Source organism: Balaenoptera borealis, assembly GCF_965194805.1.
Source record: "Balaenoptera borealis genome assembly, chromosome: 20".
Lineage (NCBI taxonomy): Eukaryota > Metazoa > Chordata > Mammalia > Artiodactyla > Balaenopteridae > Balaenoptera > Balaenoptera borealis.
In genome coordinates, this window is record NC_138879.1 from 8800086 (window position 1) to 8817995 (window position 17910).

At 54.1% G+C, this 17910-nt stretch overlaps 1 protein-coding gene across 1 annotated transcript in view; it reads left to right on the top strand.

Moving 5' to 3' along the window:
• SEPTIN9 (septin 9) overlaps positions 1-17910 on the top strand; it is a 195273-nt gene continuing 177363 nt past the window's right edge. Inside the window, exon 1 of the mRNA XM_082371183.1 lies at positions 1-94. Within this exon, the coding sequence (XP_082227309.1) occupies positions 16-94 (79 nt within the window). The 5' untranslated portion in view covers positions 1-15. The remainder of the gene's footprint in view (positions 95-17910) is intronic.

Genomic DNA, 17910 nt, shown 5'->3' on the forward strand with positions numbered 1-17910 from the left:
CAAGCTCAAACAGTGATGGCCCCGTGCCCAGGATGGACTGGATCCCTGAGTCACCGCGTGGAGTGGCTGCTGCCTGCCTCTCACTGGACTTGGCGTGAGTGGGGGTAAATTCATACTGCACTACGCCTCTGTGACGTCAGGGTTTATCTGTCACCACTGCAGAAAGGAGCTTGTCCTGGCAAATACAGGGATGAGGTCAGAGTCGGGAGGGGAGGGGAGGCTAGGTCCCCAAAGGCTATATGGGTCCTGCGAGGCCACCAGCTTTTTGGCTTAAGCTCTGAATGAGGTGGGAGCAGTTGTCTTTTCTGTCCTTTGGCCTTGACTCTTTTGTTTTGTTTATTTTTGAACAGAAAATTTTAACCTTTATGAGATCAACTCTATTATCTTTTCCGTAGTAGCTTCTGGGTTTTACACCTTGCTTAGAAAGGAGTTCCCCATGCTGAATTCTCGTACATTCTTGGGGAGTTCCCTGGTGGCCTAGTGATTGGGATTACGGGCTTTCACTGCAGTGGCCTGGGTTCAACCCCTGGTGGAGTAACTGAGATCCCACAAGCTGTGTGGCATGGCAAAAAAAAAAAAAAAAAAATCTCCTACATTCTTAAGGTGCTTTCATGGCTTTATTTTTTCACATTTGAATCTCTGATGCATCAGATATTGGTTTCTATGTAGTGACTTTTGATTCATCTTCAGTGACTCTAGATTCAGCCGCTGCAGGGCCAAACTCATTTCCAGCTCCTTGAGACCCTGGTGAGAAATCCTTTAGGGACTGGTGCCGAGTGGGGGGTAGGGAGGGCGGGGAGAAATAGGCGGACAGTAGCAGGTCCCCAGGGAGGGCCAGGGCCAGCTGGGCAGCTGCTTGTGGACAGACAGTTGTTTTTTTTTAATTAATTAATTAATTAATTTATTTATTTATTTTTGGCTGCGTTGGGTCTTCGCTGCTGTGCACGGGCTTTCTCTAGTTGCGGCGAGTGGGGGCTACTCTTCCTTGCGGTGCGCGGGCTTCTCATTGCAGTGGCTTCTCTTGTTGAGGAGCACAGGGGCTAGGTGCACAGGCTTCAGTAGTTGTGGCTCGCGGGCTGTAGAGCACAGGCTCAGTAGTTGTGGCACACAGGCTTCATTGCTCCGCGGCATGTGGGATCTTCCCGGACCAGGGCTCGAACCCATGTCCCCTGCATTGCAGGCGGATTCTTAACCACTGCACCATCAGGGAAGTCCCGACAGACAGTTTTAAGAGTTGAAAACTCGCAGTGCTAATGCCAGTCGGCTCAGGTGTTGACCGTGGACACTTTCCATACGCAGCGGCCACAGTCGTGAGCGCCCTCACGTGGACACACAGCTGGCAGCATCCCCGCGTCAGCGCTGAGTCCCAGAAACATGCGGCCAGATAACCAACTGGCTGTTGTCCGAGGACAAGTGATTTCTTTTATTGCCTCATTTTATGTATTTATTTATTTATTTAAATCAAGTGGTCTTTTAAAAAATATATTTATTTATTTATTTTGGCTGCGTCGGGTCTTAGTTGTGGCATGTGGGATCTAGGTCCCCGACCAGGGATTGAACCCCGGGCCCCCTGCATTGGCAGCACGGAGTCTTACCCACCTGACCACCGGGGAGGTCCCTTGCCTCATTTTAAAACACCTCAGTATGCTTCCCAGGACGCTGTTTGGTTTGGAAAAATTACAAGAGAAAGCTGAAGAGAAAATGCAAACTAGAGACAAGTGGGGAAGGCTTTGCCCGGAAACCTTGGCTCTGCTTTGCTGTGGGTCACTTGTTAGGGGTCAGTTTTGGGCTTCTGGAGCAGGTGGCTGTTTCCTGGGCAGGGTCTGATTCCCAGTACAGATCTGAAAGAGGCACATGAGTTTTTATTAACCACCATCAAGAATATTGGTTCCACTGCCTCTGGAAATAGGCAGGGAACATCTATCAGGTTAAAGGGGTGCCTACCTGTCTCTGAAGCTATTAGGAAATGAACAAACGAAGGCAGGATGGAGGAGAGAGGGCAGGCCCCGGCCTCGGTCACCCTGTACTCTGCGGAGCCCCGAATGTGACATTTTGACCCCGAGTTCCCAGGGTTCACTGTCACGAGCTCCAGGCTCGGCTGCCAGCTCCTCACATCTTCTGTGCTGTTGCCAGAGCTGGAGGGAATCCCATTGGAATGTCACCAGATTCCCTGGAAAGCCTCAAGGACGGGACGGGGGAGAACTGGGCAGTGAGCCTTCTCCGCCTCCCCGGTCGAGTCCTGCCCGGCCAGGGCTGGCTACGACCTTGGTCCTGTCCTGTCATCCTGACAAATGGCATCAACTTCAGGCCCACTGACGTCCTGGGCGGGATCATTCTTTGCGGTGGGGGCTGTCTGTGCACTGCAGGGTGTTTGGCAGCATACCGGGCCTCTAGCCTCCAGGTGCCAGTAGCACCCCCCTTTGTGACAGCCAATGATGTCTCCATACATGGTGCACTGTCCCCCTGTGGGGGTGAAACCATCCCCAGTTGCTGTTCTAATCCAACACTCTCATGAGTGGGAGGAAGAAACTGAGGTCCAGAGAGGTTAAGACATTTGCCCAAAGTAACAGCGAGTCCGTGGAGGCAGAGCTGGAGCTTGGCTTCTGGTCCTGGGCCCCCAGATTGGTGCTCTGCCCATTGCAAGTGCAGCAGCCGGTGTGAGGAGCGTGTTTTTAATGAAGGGTGCAACTCGGACTCCTCCAAGGTCCATTTCTCCCACGGCAGCCACTGAGATTGCAGACGCTTGGGACGGGCAGAAATTAGTCTCCTTGGCTGGACCAAGAGCCGAGGGAGTTTGAATTCCAGGCCCCAACGTGGACTCTCCCCTGCCTGATCCTGCACGGAGAACACAGCCTTGCAGATCCGGGCCGGGACATCTGGACCACACAGTATCGCGCTCACCTCCGGACAATGCCCGGGTTTGTTCCAGCTGTTGTGCCTCACGGACCGTCTTCATCCTCATCGTCATCGGTAACTACTCACCGCAGACTCCAAGGTCCAGACGTGACTGCAGGCTCCTCAGTAAACACCTTCCCAGTCGATCAGATCAGATTTGAAGATGTGCTCTGGGAAAAGGGTGTAGAAAGGAGCCCCCAGAAAGAATCCTTTAGTAAAGCCAGATTCCCCTTGTGGTTACTTCCTGATTTTCTGTTTAGTAAATGAAACTAGACACGGAGGGGAATTTCCTTAAATCACGAATACAGTTATTTGGGGGCAGCGATAGAAGTGTGTGCGTGCGATGTGGGGGTTCAGACGTACCCTAAGGCTGAGTCTGTCTGTCCTAGAACAGGGTGCGTGAATCCAGTCACGCATTGGACGTTGTCACCCAGACAGGGTCAGCGGCTCTGGCGCATGACGTGCACATCGGAGGGAAGTTGCCCCAGATAAGCAGAATGTCACTCCTGTTTTCAGCCTGTTCTCCCGACTCCCTCGGGACGGCCTTGGTCAGAGCCAGATGGGGATTTCTTATCTTCATCCAGGCACGTCCCACAGCCCTGGGGTCTGCGTGTGTCCTGTCTCACGCCTGCAGGCTGGACGTCTGCAGACCGAGACACGGGAGCCCAGGTGTCAGAGAGCCGGCGAGGGCTCGGGGACTGCAGGCCTCAGCTCTGCCACGGGCTACCTGTCCGGCATTGGGGAAGCTATGGGACCTCTTTAAATCTCAAGAGGGTTATTCTCCGGGTGGAATGAGCTCACGTGCATGGTGTGCTTAGCTTCGAGCCTGGCACATACACAGCAAGTCTTTTATAAATGTTTGCCACTGGAGGAAGCCCATGATGACGACGATTCAAGGTGACCTGAGGACCTTGCAGTCACACTCAGGGTTCGGTTCCTTCCTCAGATGTGATCAGAGCTAGTCTGAAACTTGCAGGGTCTCGGCTGCACCAAGGCCCCCAGAGCCATTCCGGGCTCCAGCTCAGCCCAGCCGGGTGTTGTCACAGGCTGTCTGCTCCGCTGTTCCTTCCCTCCAGCTTTCACAGCCAGAGGAGGCCTGCTTGGTCTCAGAGGGAAGACAGAAGTAGGGGAGCAGAACACAGGGTGAGGCCCTCCACCAGGCTGTGCACCCCAGCGAGGGCCGCCGGCTGCTTCTGTGGCTGTGGTCCTGGGAACACGGCCACACAGCCCCTCGGGGTCCAGCAGCCAAGGCTCCTCCAGGCAAAGGACTCAGACCAACTTGAGGGTCTCCTGAAACTTGAGAGACAAGCTAATGAACATAACATGGTAGAAGTCTGCATTCTCCAATACCTATAGCTGGATTACATTAGTTCTTAAATGTCAGCAAACCTGACCCCATAGGGCAGCACTCCTTCCTGGAGACCTTCCCCTTGATTTGGGGTGTCACATTATGCCTTGGGCCTTTCCAGAGGGCCAACTCCAGACTCGCCCACTCCCCAGACGGCTGAGCCTTCGAGAGAATCCCAGGTAGACGCATGGCCCCCGAGCTGAGCCAGGGCTGCTAGCGCATGTGCCCACGACACTCCCGTCCTCAGGTCTGGCTCCCGGGATGGCTGCCGTGGGGACAGCTCGCTGTGCCTCCATCTGTGGCCGAGGACGGCTGTGCACACTCCAGGGCAGTGACCTGGGGGCACCCACGGACCAGCCGGGCTGCTGCATTTGCCGCGGGGACCAGTGACCTTTCTCAGAGACCGCAGTTTCTCAATACTTTTCCTGGCGAGGCTCCCACACCCCCAGCCCCCTGGAAACGAATTGAGAAGGTAAATAGCACCTCTTCCATGAAAGTGGCTCAGGGAGAGCCTGCAGCACACGTCACCAGACAATCCTGCCAGCCTCACACAGGCAGCTCCCGTCCGGAAACAAAGCAAATCCTCCCAATGGGACGATGAAACTGGAGGTGAGTCAGGGGTGACCAGAATCCCCCAGGCAGGGCACAGACTGGCCTGCGGGGGCCTGTGGCTCAAGGAACACCTTGAACTGGCCGGAAGCCTCAGCAGGTGCTGTGATTGGTCAGGAGCGGAGGTCTCAGGTGGAGGCTGTAGTCTGAGCGCCGGGGCCTCCCCACCCACGTACTCCTCTATTGCTCCTTCCCTAAGTGTCCCCAGGCTGCCATGCTCTCCAGTTTCTAAGATTGTTGTTCAGCACTCAACTCCCTCACCTACTAATGATGTGGTTTGTGACAAGTCATACAATTCCTCCGTCTCCATTCTGGCCGTGGGGTGTGTGAGCCATGGACCGGGTGCTGAGCCCCGGAGAAGGTGCCCCCGGGGCCCGCAGGGCTTTCGTCCCCTGGCACCCGTCCCCACCTCCCAAGCACCCACGTGGAAATTCCAACACGGCCCCTCCCTGTACGTCAGGGTCATCGACTGCCCTTTATTGTTGCCACTATAGTTGTGCGCTATACAACGCCCACGTCCCCCGTGTGATCTGTACTTGATCTTTATTGGAAGTTTAAAAAAAACTATTATGAGAAATTTCAAACATATGGAAAAGTACAGAGAGTAGCATTCCAAATGCCTGTGCATCCATCCTCTCGATTTAGCAGTTGCTAACATTTTGCCATATTTGCTTCATCTGGTTTTTCCAAAATTATTTTAAAGTAAGTTGCCATCTTTGTGACATTTCCGCCCTTAGTATTTGAGTACGCGTGTCTTCAAAAAAGGACATTTTCGGGAATTCCCTGGCGATCCAGTAGTTAGGACTTGGTGCTTTCACTGCCGGGGCCTGGGTTCAGTCCCTGGTCCGGCAACTAAGATCCCACAAGTCGTGCAACATGGCCAAAAAAAAAAAGAAAAAAAAAAAGACATTTCCTGCTTCAACAATGCCATTATTGGACTTCGCTGGTGGTCCAGTGGTTAAGACTCCACGCTTCCACTGCAAGGGGCGCGGGTTCGATCCCTGGTCGGGGAACTAAGATCCCGCATGCCACATGGCGCGGCCAAAAAACAAAACCAAGCAAAACAAAAATGCCATTATCACAGCTAACAAAATTAACAATAATTCCTTAATGTCACTGAGTGCCTGGTCCATGTTCAAATCTGTCCACTTATCTCCCAAATGTCTCTCAGAGCTGACTTGTTCAATCAAGATGTGATCAAGGACGGTGCCTTGCACTGGGTTGTTAAGTCTCATATGTCACTTGTAACCTAGAACCAGACCCGCCTCCCCTTTTGTTTTTATGACACTGACTGTGGAAGAGACTGGGCCGGGTGATTTGCAGAGTGTCCGACCTTCAGGATTTGTCTGCTTCCTCTTGCTGTCACTTGCTTTGTCGCCCCACATTGGCTGTGACATGGGTGTCAGATCTGAACGAGGTGTGAACAGAAGGTTAGACGTTTGGCGGGAACGTCTTGTAGGTGATGCGTCACATCAGGACACACATCGTGGCCAGTGGTGACACCCCTCTCGGGGATTCTAAGGTTGGTCCCTGGGCTCGGGGGTGAGAGCTGGCCCTCTCCATTCTTAAAGCCACAGCTCCCCTCTTGGGGGCCATCGGGTAACCCATGGGGGCCACTGTGGCACAGGGAGAACATGTAGTTCCCTGCCAGTCTGTCACCAGCACCTGCTGATGACCCTGCTTGAATCAGTCGTTTCATTCAGAGGTACAAAATGGGGATTTTCTAGTTGCTCACTCCTTCTACGTGTATTGCTTGACGTTCTTCTGAAAGAAGAATTTGCCGCATCAACTGGGCCATTCTGTTGTCCTTAAATACAGTTCCTACTTGAGTGGCAGTGTTGACGTTTGATTTGTTCTCTTTATATCCTGTTTTCAAATTAAGGAGCAAGTGTAATCATTTCCAAGAAAGGCAAGGAAGGTTTTATTTGTTTGTTTTGTCTTTGCTTTTTCCTTGTTGATTATAATGGACTCATGGATTTTTATGTATCCAGTGTGTTTCAATCATTATTCTTTCTGATGCTCAAATGGTCACAGCTGTGGCCAGGGGTACCCTCTTTGAGCTGGTTCCTGTGTCCTTTTGACATGACCCTATTAGTCTTGGAAAGCTTCCTTGCTTTCTGGCACAAGATGTCCCATGATCACTTTGTACATTCTCTGCCCCTAGACCTGGCATCAGCCATTTCTCCAAGGAGCCCTGGTTCCTTTGAGGAGAGACTGGTTTTAGAGACCAAAATCTGAGCATGGGGGTGCTCGTGGTCTGCAAAGCATGGACACTCACAATTCTCACTGATTCCTGGTAATTGTACGTCCTTCTTGAGCCTGGAGTCTGGCTGCGTCACACATAATATCACTTTTCCAGACCCGAGACATTGGGCCTGGGGAGCTGGCTGAACTCCAAGCCCCTCGGCCCATGCCTGGGGGTAGAATGCTGGCCCAGAGCAGGTGCACTGCCCTAGGCAAGGAGACCTAGTCATAGGAAGAGTAGCAGCTGTGTGGGTAAAGTGGCAATGCTGGTCACCGTGTGGCTAAGTGACACAGGACGGGTTTTGTCTGGCTCTGCAATCTTTCCTTCCCACCTGTAACCTGAGCTTCCCAAGGCCTCACCAGGCCAGAGTACCAGCAAAAACCCCCAAACCTCAGAACCTCTGCCTGCCATAAGCCCGTGTCTCCCAGGTGATTCATTCACACCTGTTTACAGCAGGTGTGCAGGTGCGTTCTGTCCAGCTCCACTTCTTAGCGTCCGCAAGTGAAGGAAGGGGGCGCACACCTTCATGGCTGTGTCTCACCAGACCGGAATGCACTGCCCCACTTACCCCTAGCTGTGTCATGGCCGCTCTGTGTGCCGTATGGAAATGGGAGACCTCCTACCCACCAACACCTGGGGGCACTTCTCACCTGTGGCGGGAGTAGAACCATTTGTGCCCAAGTCTCACTGATTCCTGATGAAATCAGCTCATTCACCTTTGCCTCCAGTGCCAGGCTCTGTGGCCGTCAGACCCGGAGCCTGAAGTGTCCTCTCTGCATCCTCACCCTGCCTCCTTGATTGTCCCTCCTGAGAGATCCTGTTCCTGACCCCAAATCTATCCGAGGTAACGGCTTCAACAGCCCCTCCCCTACACTCATCAAGCTGGGGTCTGAACCCTCAGAGCCCCCCACTGCATGATGACTGTTCCCCCTGAGTTTTCTCAGTGGAAGGATCTCCCTCAGGGTATTTGCAGCCTTGGTTCCAAACCTCAGGCTAACCTGTTCATGATCTCCTGTAAGCTTGGTTCCTAAGGATCCACTTCAAACTTTTGTGACCCACTTTGGGTATGAACACTGGGGAATCTGAGCCGATCAGAACAGTGAGAGTGGATGGTGGGCTGGGCAGGGAACTCAGCCAGGAGGGGGCAGTGACAGGACCCAGGGCAGGGTGCTGGGCACCAGCTGTTGATTACAGGGCATCAATCAACCTGTTGATTACAGGGCAGCTGTAATCAACACTGTGTGCGGGGAGAGGGAGGAGTCTGGGGGAAAGGAGAGCGGAAAGTTCAGAGCTTTAGGAAGGAACTGTGGTGGGGGGACTCGAGCTTTAGGAAGGAACTGTGGTGGGGGGACTTGAGCTTTAGGAAGGAACTGTGGTGGGCAGTTAGACTCTGCAAAGTTCAGGGGAACGAGGGGAGCAGAGGCTCTGAGACAGCACATCATGGGGAGAGAAAGGCTGCCCATCCCAGGCCATGATTTTCTAGCTGCGAGGCCTTGGGAGAATGAATTTCTCAGAAGCTCATGCCTCTTTTTTTATTTATGTTAAAAATTTTGTTAATATTTATTTATTTTGGCCGTGCCGGGTCTGAGTTGCGGCGTGCGTGGTCTTTGTTGCGGCAGGCATGCGGGATCTAGTTCCCCAACCAGGGATCGAGCCCAGGCCCCCTGCATTGGGAGCGTGGAGTCTTACCCACCGACCACCAGGGAAGTCCCAGAAGCTCATGCCTCTTATCTACCAAAATGGAGAGAACAGTGTCCACTGGCCAGCACTGAGGTGGAAGATTACACTTGCTGACGCCTGGTCTCTTGTACGAACTTGGTTTGTGTGCAGCTCACCACACCAGCCCTGCTCATCAGCTCAGCCTCTTTGCAGACCCTCTCCCCTGCCTCCCTTCCCTCCCAGAGCAAGTCAGGCTGGTCTCTGCCCCAGGGCCTTTGCACCTGCCGTCTCTCCCCCAGGTCTTGGCCTGATGGCCCCATCTCTGACCACCTGATTTAAATGGCACCTCCTGCTCAGGTACTCCAGCAGTCTCCTTTGAAGTGACCCGCAGACTCGGGCCCCGTGAGAGCAGGGGCCCCGTGTGTCGTGTTCAGTGCTGTAGCCCCGGAGTCTCACAGGTGGGGGTGGTTGAATGGAGGATGAAGATGGATCGTCAAGGTCCTTACTACAGGAGAGGGCTGCAGGGCAGGGAGCTGGGGTCTCCAGGCCCTCCCAGGGTCCCGGGGCTGCAGACTGCGTGGTCGAGAGCATCGGGCTTGGGCTGGTGGGGTCAGACTTCTAGCCCTGCCTCCTAGTCACTGGCTGTGGGCCCTGGTGTGAGTTTCTCAGCCTCTCTGAGACCCGACCTTCTCACCTGCCTGACGAAGACCTAAGAGTAGAGGGAGGATCCCTCTGAAGGTGAAACCAAAGCCAGCTGAAGGCACCTCAGCCCCGGATGGGGGGCACGTGCAAAGGTCAAGGAATGCCAGACCGTTTGTTCCATCTGTGAGATCTCGAAGGCTCTTCTCAACTCCAAATTCCATGGTCCCGGGATAATTAGAAGTGCCTGAATTTTCAGCTCCCTCTTATCCGTAGGGAGGGACAACAAAGGATGCTCTCCCCACTTTGCAGATGAAGACAGGCCCGACCCCGCCTCTGTTTGGCTCTTGGTCTGGTCCGCGGGGAGGGAGCCCCGGGCCTCGGTCCGACGGGCAACAGCGCCACCTGCTGGAGTGCGGCTGGCGGGCACTGGGCCATCTCCCAGCCTCTGGCGAGGGTGCCGGGGGCTTACCTGAACCTTCCCACCGGCAGACGGTCCCGGAAGGAAGGACCAAGGCCAGGAGACTGCGCGACACGGGGAAGCGTCTGACACCCAGAGCTGGGCCTTGGGACCTTCAGTGGACACTCGAAAGGTCAGCGGGACTGGGCCTCCCTCCTCCCTCGCAGGGCTAGTCCTCACTGAGCCTCACTGCACCAGGCGGATGACACTGCACTCCTCCCCCCTACCCCCCCCTTCCCCATTGCTTCTCCATCTTACAGACAGGGAAACTGAGGCCCAAAGAAGTCACAGCCTGTGGGTGGGCAGAGGGCCTGGGATTCCGACCCAGGCTGGTTGGCTCCACAGTCACCTGTGGCTCTCTGCCAGGAATGTTCTCTCCCTCAGCCTAACCTGAGGAACTTTACCTCCAGGAGGCCACCTCCTCCAGGAAGTCTTCCCTGATCCCTCCACGTTAGGGCGGGTACTCCTGCTCTGTGCTCGCCTAGCAGCCTGTTCCCCATCCTCGCTCTCGCCAGGTTGGACCATCATTGTTCATCTGTCCCATGTTCACCTTATCCCAGTCTGTGAGCTCCTGAAGGTGTCACCATGTCTGTTTTGTTCACCTGCCTGCTGTAATGAACCAAACCTTTAATTGCATAATTTTAAGTTAATTACAAGGGGGTGGAGAACAGTGAAGGAGAAGCAAGGTCAGAGGACGCAGCAGAAGCCCATCTCCTGCTGGGTTTGGCTGGGGGTACCTCTGGGGTTTGCCTCCAAGGAAGACGCTGAGCTGGGCTCTGAGCAGTGCAGAGGTAGGACCTGTGTCTGCCGAGCTCACAGATGGGCACCAGGACCCTGGTCCCCCAGTGAGGTCCAGGGGCAGCCCCATAGCTGGTCATATCTCAGATTCGGCAGGAGCACCTTATTGGTGCTCCTTGCAGGGTGCTGACTTGCAACCCAGATTCCCATCCTCCTCTGCCCTCCCCACCCCCTTTCTTTTTTTTTTTTAATAAATTTATTTTGGCTGCTTTGGGTCCTTGTTGCTGCGCGCGGGCTTTCTCTAGTTGCGGCGAGCGGGGGCTACTCTTTATTGGGGTGCGCGGGCTTCTCATTGCAGTGGCTTCTCGTCGCAGAGCACGGGCTCTAGGCACGTGGGCTTCAGTAGTTGTGGCGCGTGGGCTCAGTAGTTGTGGCGCACGGGCTCAGTAGTTGTGGCGCACGGGCTTAGTTGCTCCACAGCGTGTGGGATCTTCCCAGACTAGGGCTCGAACCCGTGTCCCCTGCATTGGCAGGCGGGTTCTTAACCACTGTGCCACCAGGGAAGCCCCCCACCCCCTTTCTAACAGGCAGCACCTCTGGCTCCCATGCTGCTTCCAGGCCTGGTCTTCCCCCTCCCCCTGCCCCACTGAGGCCAGGGCTCCCACCTGACTCAGCCCCCACTGCCACACTCTAGGGCTTCGGGCCCTGGTTCACTGTGTTCCTTTCACCCAGATGCTGCCATCTTGATAAGCAACTTCAGTATCTGTGACATCTTAGCTGACACCCTCGGCTGAGTGACAGCCGCCTCCTCCACTCAGTGACAGCTGAGGGCAGACTTCCAAGATGCCCCAGGATTCCCAGCCCACCCGTGTGCTCACACCTTTGCCCGGTGATTCAGTCAAATGCCAGTCTAGACACTGCAGTGAGGGGATTCTGCAGGTGTCATTAAGGTCCCAAGAAGTTCACCTTAAGGTAGGGAGATTATCAGGTTGGGCTAATCACATGCATCCTTTAAATCCGGGTCTCCACAGCAAAGGAAATAACCAACAGCGTGACAGAGCAACCTGTGGGAGGGGAGAAAATATCTGCAAACCACGGTTGCCTTGGGATCAAGCCCAAACTCCTCACCGGTCTTGGAAGGCCCTTTTGCTCTGGGCCTGGCCCTGCCTGCCACTGTCTGCCTGCCCTGGCCAAGCTGACTGGGCCTCAGTGGGCCATGTTCGCCTTTGCCGGGCACTCCTGAGTGTCCAGCTCCCTGATCCCAGAGCTCCCTCTCCCCATTTTAGGGGTCTACCTCATCTGCCAGACTCAGCTCAGGGTCACCTCCTCTGAGAAGCCTTCCTTGGTTCCCCCAGCCTGGATCTGGCACTGTCTTTGCTCTCTTGGACCTCTGCACCACCCTCGATGGAAGCCTCTGACCACACTGCATGTGAAATCTTTATTTCCTTGCCTCGCTTTCATTTGAGTTGTAAGCCCCTTGGGTATTTTTTCTTTCTTTTTTTTTGGCCGTGCTGCATGGCTTGTGGGATCTTAGTTCCCTGACCAGGGATTGAACCCATGCCCTGGGCAGTGAAAGTGTGGAGTCCTAACCACTGGACCGCCAGGGAATTGCCCCTTGGGTACTGGTAAGCCCCACTGTCACCCCAGCACCAAGCACAGGACTCATCTCCATAAACACTTGATTTGAGACTTCCTTCATTTTCATGCAAGCATCCAGGGTTATAAATTTCCCATTCAGCACTGCTTTAGCTACATCCCACATGTTTTGGTATGTGGCATCTTTATTTTTGCTCAGTTTTATGTATTTTAAATTTCCTTCTAGATTTCCTTTTTGACCCATAGATTATGTAGAAGTGTGTTGTTTAATTTCCAAGTGTTTAGAGTTTTTCCCATTGTCTTTCTGTTATTGATTTCTAGTTTGATACTATTAGGGTCAGAGAACATACTGTGTATGATTTTAATTTTAAAAAATTTGTTGAGGTTTATTTTATGGTCCAGGATATGGTCCATCTTGATGAGTGTTTTCTGGGCACTTGGGAAAAAAAATGCCGGCATAGGGAGAGAGGGAGACACTGATGGCAAAGGGAAACCCCACCACAAGAAGCACCAACCTGGGAAGCGCTGTCTGTCCCAGTGAGTGGGGAGGCCCTCCTTCCACCTGAGCAGAACCAGCAGAAACCAGTGGGAGCACCAGAAGCACCGGATAAACCGGACCGACCCAAACAGCGCTGCCAAGGCTCTGAAAGTGAGATTGTCATTGGAATCATGGCCACAAAAGTACTGAAATAAAAGAACTGTCAACTGGGAATTTTAAATCTGGTGAAACTATCCTTCAGGAATGAATGGCCTCCTCTGATAAAGGAAAACTAAAAGAATTTTTGCTAGCTGACAGATCTAAAGAATGGCTAAAGGAAGTTCCTAAAACAGAAAGGAAATAATAAAAGAAGGAATCTTTTTTTAAAATAAATTTATTTATTTTATTTATTTATTTTTGGCTGCGCTGGGTCTTCGTTTCTGCACGCAGGCTTTCTCTAGTTGCAGCGAGCGGGGGCTACTCTTCATTGCGGTGCGCGGGCTTCTCATTGCGGTGGCTGCTCTCGTTGCGGAGCATGGGCTCTAGGTGCGCGGGCTTCAGAAGTTGTGGCACGCGGGCTCCAGTAGTTGTGGCACGCGGGCTCCAGTAGTTGTGGCACGCGGGCTCAGTAGTTGTGCCTCACAGACTCTAGAGCGCAGGCTCAGTAGTTGTGGCGCACGGGCTTAGTTGCTCTGTGGCATGTGGGATCTTCCCGGACTAGGGCTCGAACCCGTGTCCCCTGCACTGGCAGGCGGATTCTTCACCACTGTGTCACCAGGGAAGCCCCAAGAAGGAATCTTAAAGCATAAGAAAGGTATAAAGAACAATGGAAAGAGCAGAAATGTGGGTACATACGATAGACTCTCCTCCCCACAAGGGTTCTAAATCAAATGTGATGATTGAAACAGAAATTATAACACCATCTGACACCTGGCCACTTAATGTCAAGGACTCCCAGTCGGTCCTCTTGCTGGTTCTGCCTGGAGGAGCTTGTGTTTTGTCAGACTCTGGGTCAGTCCAGCAGAGCAGTGAGCCTGCTTAGGCTGCCTCCTGTTTCGCGGTCAGAGCTTGGGAAATGCACACCTGGGTCACCTGCTTCTGTTGGGTTGTGGGGGGGCGGATCATAGGTGCCCTGCCGTTCACTGTCCTGACCCAGCTCGCCTTCTCCTTCCACTCGTCAGAACCCCCTTTGGTTGCCTCCTGCATCATCCCAGGGCTTATAGCTGTGCTTAGCAGCGAGGAGCAGGAAGAGACTAGTCTGCACCGTGCTCTCCAGGCTGGACGTCCCTAATTATTTGTCTGAGTGGTGGAGCATCTGTTTGAAGGACAGTGGTGAACACAGGACCTTGTCCCAGGCAAGACCTTCCTCTGTGAAGAGTGGATGAACTGCCTCCTGCTGGACCCATGAGACACAGGCTGGACTCGCAGGCTAGCCAGCTCCTCCCACCGTCCCACCGCCCGAGGGGCACCACTCTGGAGCGATGGGCGAGGATCCCAGGCTACGGGATGTGTCCTGAAGGACCCGCTACTCATCTGCCCTCCGCTGAAAAGCACTGGCCGGGGGGAAACAGCCAACTGCTCCCCAGCTGAGGGATGGAGAGAAGCAGGGAGAGGTACACCTGCAAAACCACCTCTGCCCCAGACGATGGTCACCCTTTCGAGTGGAGGGTTTGTGAGGATGGGTGTGCAGCCTTTTGGGGTGGGAAACAGAAAAGCTGGGGGGGCGAGCCCCACGGATCCCTCTGAGCCCAGGGACCTCTTAAGACCAAATCTCCTTTCTCTGCTCCTTTCCTACTGCCCCAGTGCCTGAGCCTGGGGCAGTAGGAGGTGGGGGTGGGAGCTGCACAAACCTCTAGAAAGTTCTGTGGGCCTAATGAAACTCAGAGCTCCGTCACGGGCCTTTGTTCCAGAGGGAATAGCTGCTGCCTTTCAGAGCCCGCCAGCTTCCCAGCTCCGTATGGCCTGGAGTCTTGGCCACTGAGTCAGTGTGTAAACACCCCCGCCGGGGTGGGGGCCGGAGGGGAGGCTGCGGAGGCAGGTGACTTTGGGGGGAGAAAGGGAGACCCCAGAGGCCACCCCTTTTCCGTTCTTTTCCATTTCCTTCCAGAAACATAGACAGTCCCTTTCTGTGTGCAGCTCCGTGCTAGGAGAGAGGCAGGGTGTGGGGAGTGGGCACACGGATGAATCAGACCCAGCCCCGCTCTCCGTGCCAGTTCGCAAACCCTTGATCCACAGCCCAGCCCTGGAAGAGCACCGCAGGCTCAGGAATGCAATAAAGTGAGAATGCTTCCCAGTCCTGCCCTAGGTGGTCGCAGTTCAGAGCGCTGGAAGGTTCCAGATGCCAGCGTTCGGACAGGGCCAGTCTCTCTCTCAGTTGGCACCTGGCCGGGCGAGGGGTCCCCTCCATCACTGAGGGGGAGCTGAGGCCCGGCCCAGCCCCCAGTCACTGCCCCCAGGCCTGTCCTGTGCTCCCTCCCCCTCTCTCCTGCTGGGGCCTGTCTTCCGGGGCACCCCCTCCTGGGCCTTACTGTGTTCCCCTCACCTCCCTTTGCCGGGGCCTCTCTGTGGCTCCCGGAAGGTGTGACCCGGGTCGCCCTCAGCAGAGGCCCTGCCCCACCCCGGCTCTGCCCCGCTCTCCTTCCCCCAGCCTGTATTTATGCCCCTCTTGGGCCACCTCCTCCGACAGACGCCCACCGATCCTTGGAAGCCTGTAATTTCTGAGGGCTGAGTCACCGCCGCCTGCCCAGAGCCGGGTAAGCGTGCTGCCTACCATGGGCGCTGCAGTGAGCTGCCGGGTCCTGGGCCTGCGGTGAGGAGCCCAGAGGCCTGTTCCCAGGAGGCCTTGCCTGTGAATAAGTCTTTCAATGCTACGAGTCCAGGCTGAGAATAGCCACTCCTTTATTCCCTCACCCCGCCCGGTCAGGCAGCGCTGGGCTCCCCGCATCCAGCGGGCTTTCCCCGATGCCCCCGGGGTCTGGATGAAGCCCGGAAGCAGAGAAGAATGGACAAAGCCTGCCCGTTTCAGATGGGGTGCTGGCCACGCCGTGCAGGACTCGCCAAGAGACTGCAGAGCGGTCAGCAGAGGGCCAGACAGGACAGCACAGTGGTTACGAGCACAGAGCCAGGAGGTGTGCTGCCCGCGATTGCGTTAAGGCTGCGCTGCTGAGCAAATGTGTGACCTTGAGTGGGTGACTTAACCTCTCTGTGCTTCTGTTTCCTCGTCTGAAATGGGACTGTGATGAGGCTTCAGTGAATTCGTGCTCGTAAAGCACAGAGACGGGGCGTGCCCGAGCCAAGGCCACAGGAGCACAGAGGATGCTAGAATCTGACAGTGGGCTTAGCCGGAGGCAAGGTTTTAGGAACAGAGGTGAGGAGTGCGGAGGAGGAGGCGTGCTCCCCCCACCCAAGCCAAGAGAGGGAGTCCTGAGGGAACCACCGCAGAGGTCAGATCCTCAGCCGGGCGTTTACTGAGCTTCAGAATTGCGCCCCGGGACGTGAGAAGTGGGGCGTTCCTGGGAGGCTTGGCCGGTGTGAGTGGGGCTCCTGTGTGCAGACAGGCAGAGCTGGCTCTGCGTGCGTCTGGAGCATTCTGAAGGCTGCCTGGGTGGCCACGCTCTAATTTCTACTATTCTCCTCGTGGCGCCGCGGGTGGGCCAGGTGGGGAGTCTTTGGAGGGCTGGCTGCCCGAGTGCGTTGAGCCACCAGCCAGGGGCTGCGGTGGGGCCTGGAGTGGTCCCTGCGGGCATCTCCACGTCACAGCCTCTGCTCGGACACCCCCCGACCCAGGACTTGACGGGCAAGAGAACTGCACCGGCACCAGCGGAGTGAGCCTCGGCTTCGCCCCCCTTTCCTTCTCCCTCCTGCCCCACCAGAGTGAGGGGAGAGGAGGTGTGGAGGGGGTGGAGGGGGGCCAGTAGGTGAAGGGCAGTCCAGCCTTGGGCCCTGCGGCTTTTTTTTTTTTTAATTAATTTATTTTATTATTATTTTATTTTATTTTATTTATTTATTGTTTCTGGCTGCGTTGGGTCTTTGTTGCTGCTTCGTTGCTTTTCTCTAGTTGGGGCGAGCGGGGGCTACTCTTCGTTGTGGTGCGCGGGCTTCTCATTGCGGTGGCCTCTCTTGTTGCGGAGCACGGGCTCTAGGCACGTGGGCTTCCGTAGTTGTGGCGTGCGGGCTCAGTAGTTGTGGCTCAAGGGCGCTAGAGCGCAGGCTCAGTAGTTGTGGCAAAGAGGCTTAGTTGCTCCACGGCATGTGTGATCTTCCCGGGCCAGGGCTCGAACCCGTGTCCCCTGCATTGGCAGGCAGATTCTCAACCACTGCGCCACCAGGGAAGCCCAATATAATTTTATATATTTTTTAACATGTATAAATATCCATAAGGAATACCTAGAATTGTGTGTCAATCTTGCTGTTCGTATCATTCTGCATTATTGATATATTTGGACTTTGCTGTTTAATTTTATGTTTCCTATTTACCATGACGCTTTGTCTCCCCTTCCTATCTTCTGTTGGATTGATAAGGGTTTCAACATTCTCTTTTTCTTCTCTGTTTGGAAGTTGCAGGAAGCACCCTTTTGGTAGGAATTAATTAATTATTTAATTAATTATTTTTGGCCATGCTGCGCAGCTTGTGGGATCTTAGTTCCCTGACCAGGGACTGAACCCACACCCTTGGCAGTAAGAGCGTGGAGTCCTAACCACTGCACTGCCAGGGAATTCCTGCTCGGTATTTAAATATAGATATTTAACTATAAATTTTTATAACAAAGTGGAAGATTATTCAGTATTTCTTTCCTTCTTTGCAAGCTTGAACTTGCCATTGAACATAATCCTTCATAGTCTTTGTTACTGTTTTTAGAATTTCAGTCCCACTGTTTATAACACATGAAATTAGTTATTATTTTCACAATCAACATGTACTAAATCAACCGGTATGTTTCTGTGTTCACCCTTGTTTCTTGCAGTCTTCTCTTTCCTCCTGGGTTGACTTTTCTTCTTGCTAAAGTTCACCCTTTGGTAAATCTTTCAGGGGTGGTTTGCGGTAGGGGAACTCTTTCTTAGACTTTGCAAGTCTGAAAATGTCTGTTCTGTACTCTCACTCTTGAATGATAGTTTAGCCGGCTATAGAATTCTAGGATGATGATTGTGTTCCTTTAGCCCTTGGAAATATTTCTCCAGACTACAAGAAATCTGCTGAATTTTATTCATTCCTTTGTGGATAATCTGTCTTTTTGTCTCTGTTA